Below are 2,820 nucleotides of genomic sequence, written 5' to 3'. Positions count from 1 at the left end.
ATAATAATAATGATAATAATAATAATAATAATAATAATAATAATAATAATAATAATATTTAATAATAATAATATTTAATAATAATAATAATAATATTTAATAATAATAATATTTAATAATAATATCACTTCTACCAGCTGAAAGAAACGTTCCGGGTTTCATCCAAACCAAACGGATGAACCAGGAGCTGGAGCCTCTCAGGTCACCGGGGGTCATGACCTCTGCACCTTTAGAGTTTCAGGTCACCATCCATACATGATGATGATGATGATGATGATGATGATGATGATGATGATGATGATGATGATGATGATGATGATGATGAAGGTTCCCTCTCCCGGTCGCCTCCAAGCCCTCAGTACCTGGACAACAGGTGAGGCTCTTCAGCAGAGACTTTACAGTGAAACGATTGGACCAATCAGGACCTCCTCTTCATCCTCCTCTTCATCCTCCTCTTCCTCCTTCACCAAACATTTGCTCTGGGCTCATTTCCTTGCACAATGTCGCAGTTTGTTGGACTTTGATGTATTTCCCACCCTGGAAAACATGCAAAGTCCAAATCCAGGAGTACGGAGTGAAGCCGGGACCAGGTCAGGTCAGAGCGTCACGTCTCTCTCTGCTCCTGTTGACTTTGGACGACTTTCAGTCAGATTAGCAAGCAGCTAAAGGCGCCGCAGACCTTCAAGGTGAGAGCATCGCCTGGAAGCCAGGAGAGAAAACCCTGGACCAGAGGATGAAGAGGATGAAGACCCTGCCGGTGGCACCCTGCGCACCCTGAAGGCCAGTGGCATGGACGGCCACCGGGGCATCAGCCTGGCCGGCTGTAAGTACAGAACCACCAGCTGTGGCTGCAGTGGGAGTCAGATGTTCCTTTAGTGAAGCTGGTTGCTTATTAAAACATTTGTGCTCCTTCGTCTTCAGTCCTTTTATGAATCATTTCCTGGTTTTCAGAGACGTCAACATCTGATTGGTTCCACTTGGAAAACAGTTCATTCTTAATGTGAATAAGGTTAAGAATGATGTAGATGTTGGTTTTTAACTCTTTAGTTGGATCAGCTCAGCCCAAAGAGTCACCAGGAACTGGACCTACAGGCCCTAAAGTCAGGAGGTCCAGGATCTTCCTGGGTGAAGTTCCCATGTTTTCCCTTTGCATTTCTTGGTTTTCCTGGTTTCCTGGACACGTCTGGACGCCTCCAGGTCGTGTTCAGCTCTTTGTCAGTGGTAGACGGTAGTTTTTCTGGAGAGTTTCCACTCTGGACATCGTCCCTGGCTCGCCGATCTTTGGCGATAGACTCCAGTTCCCTTGTACCCCTGAAGGGAGACGGATGACTTTTCTATCCGGCGTTGAGTCTTTACCCAACCGATGCTCAGTCTGGTGTCCTGATTGTCCGCAGGGGTTTGTCTGACCCAACACGAGTCAGGCTTCAACACCAGAGCCACCAACCGCAACAGAGACGGCTCCACCGACTACGGCATCTTCCAGATCAACAGCCGCTGGTGGTGCAGAGACGGCGGAGTCTCCAGATCCAACGGATGCGGCATCAACTGCAGCCGTAAGCGTTGAATCCTCATGTCACTTTGGGAGTTCTAAGGAAAGCAGAAGATCCAGTTTTTGAATCTTCCCACAGAACTCCTGACAGACGATGTGACCACGGCGATCACCTGCGCCAAACGGGTCGTCAGGGGCCCCAACGGCATCAGAGCCTGGTGGGTCATGTGGTGCAGTGAGACTGCTTTACTTTGATTGGACCGTCGCTGGTAACGGTGTGTGTTTGGTTTCAGGGTGGCCTGGACTACTCACTGTCAGAACCGAGACCTGAGCGGCTGCAGACTCTAACCTGGACCTGAAGACGGGATGGAGCAGAAACGTCTCTGCCTGTAGCCGTTACAGATCCAGTCCTGGTTGAATAAAACTAAGTACACCCCTGATCCAGAGGTACCTCAGCCTCTTCCTGTCCTCCCCTGGTCTGATGCTGCATTCACTGACCCCTCAGTGACTCTAAAGACCTGCTGTGACATTCAACACATCAGAAATTATGTTTTTTGAATGAATAAAAACAATAGAAAAATGAATGGGTAAATGAATCCATCATCCATCCATCCTGTTCTCTGAACTGATCACTGATCGTCATAAGCTCCTGCTGGTACTTGATATTGATCCGGTTCATCTGCAGAGTAAAACCTGCTGATTTATTGCCGCTCTTGTCCAATCAGGAGGCTTCAGGAATCAACCCACCGCATCAATTAGATCCTGGTCGTGTCTCTGTCTGGTTCCAGCAGCAGCTGCCCGTCTCTCCGTGTCGTCGCGCTCAGAACGGACTTCCTGAACTTTCTCCACTCAGCCTGGTTCCGTCTCATCTCCAACCTGCAGCAACCTGAAGCTGCGCCGCACGACGCCATTAATCAACACGCCGAGAGGAGGCAGCCGGATCGATTCATCTGCAGGCAGAGGGGATGGATCCATGCGGGCCATGTGCGGGCCGGAGCCGGAGGAGGTTCTGGAAACAGTGATGGAGGAGCTGAGGGCCGGTTCGATGCAGAGCGATGCTTTAACTGACCCGACAATGACTCATCTTACTGTTTGGAGGAATCATCAGCAAACAGCAGGAGCTACCGGAGCCACCGGAGCCACCGGAGCTACCGGAGCCACCGGAGCTACCAGAGCTGCCAGAGCTACCGGAGCTAACGGAGCTACCGGAGCCACCGGAGCCACCGGAGCTACCAGAGCTACCAGAGCCACCGGAGTTACCGGAGCTACCGGAGCCACCGGAGCTACCGAAGCCACCGAAGCCACCGGAGCCACCGGAGCTACCGGAGCTA

The 2,820-nt window shown here is 50.5% G+C and overlaps 1 protein-coding gene across 1 annotated transcript; it reads left to right on the top strand.

Annotated features, from left to right (window-relative positions):
- Nucleotides 1-140: 140 nt before the first annotated feature.
- LOC108165945 (lysozyme C-like) lies at nt 141-2,657 on the top strand. Its single transcript, XM_017303231.1, has 4 exons — nt 141-823; nt 1,395-1,553; nt 1,629-1,707; nt 1,783-2,657. The coding sequence occupies exons 1-4, from the start codon at nt 790-792 to the stop codon at nt 1,835-1,837; spliced, it is 327 nt and encodes a 108-aa protein (XP_017158720.1). The 5' UTR covers nt 141-789; the 3' UTR covers nt 1,838-2,657.
- Nucleotides 2,658-2,820: the final 163 nt, after the last annotated feature.

This window comes from Poecilia reticulata, unplaced genomic scaffold (genome assembly GCF_000633615.1).
Source record: "Poecilia reticulata strain Guanapo unplaced genomic scaffold, Guppy_female_1.0+MT scaffold_219, whole genome shotgun sequence".
Classification (NCBI taxonomy): Eukaryota; Metazoa; Chordata; class Actinopteri; order Cyprinodontiformes; family Poeciliidae; genus Poecilia; species Poecilia reticulata.
This window is presented reverse-complemented; position numbering and strand designations above follow the sequence as displayed.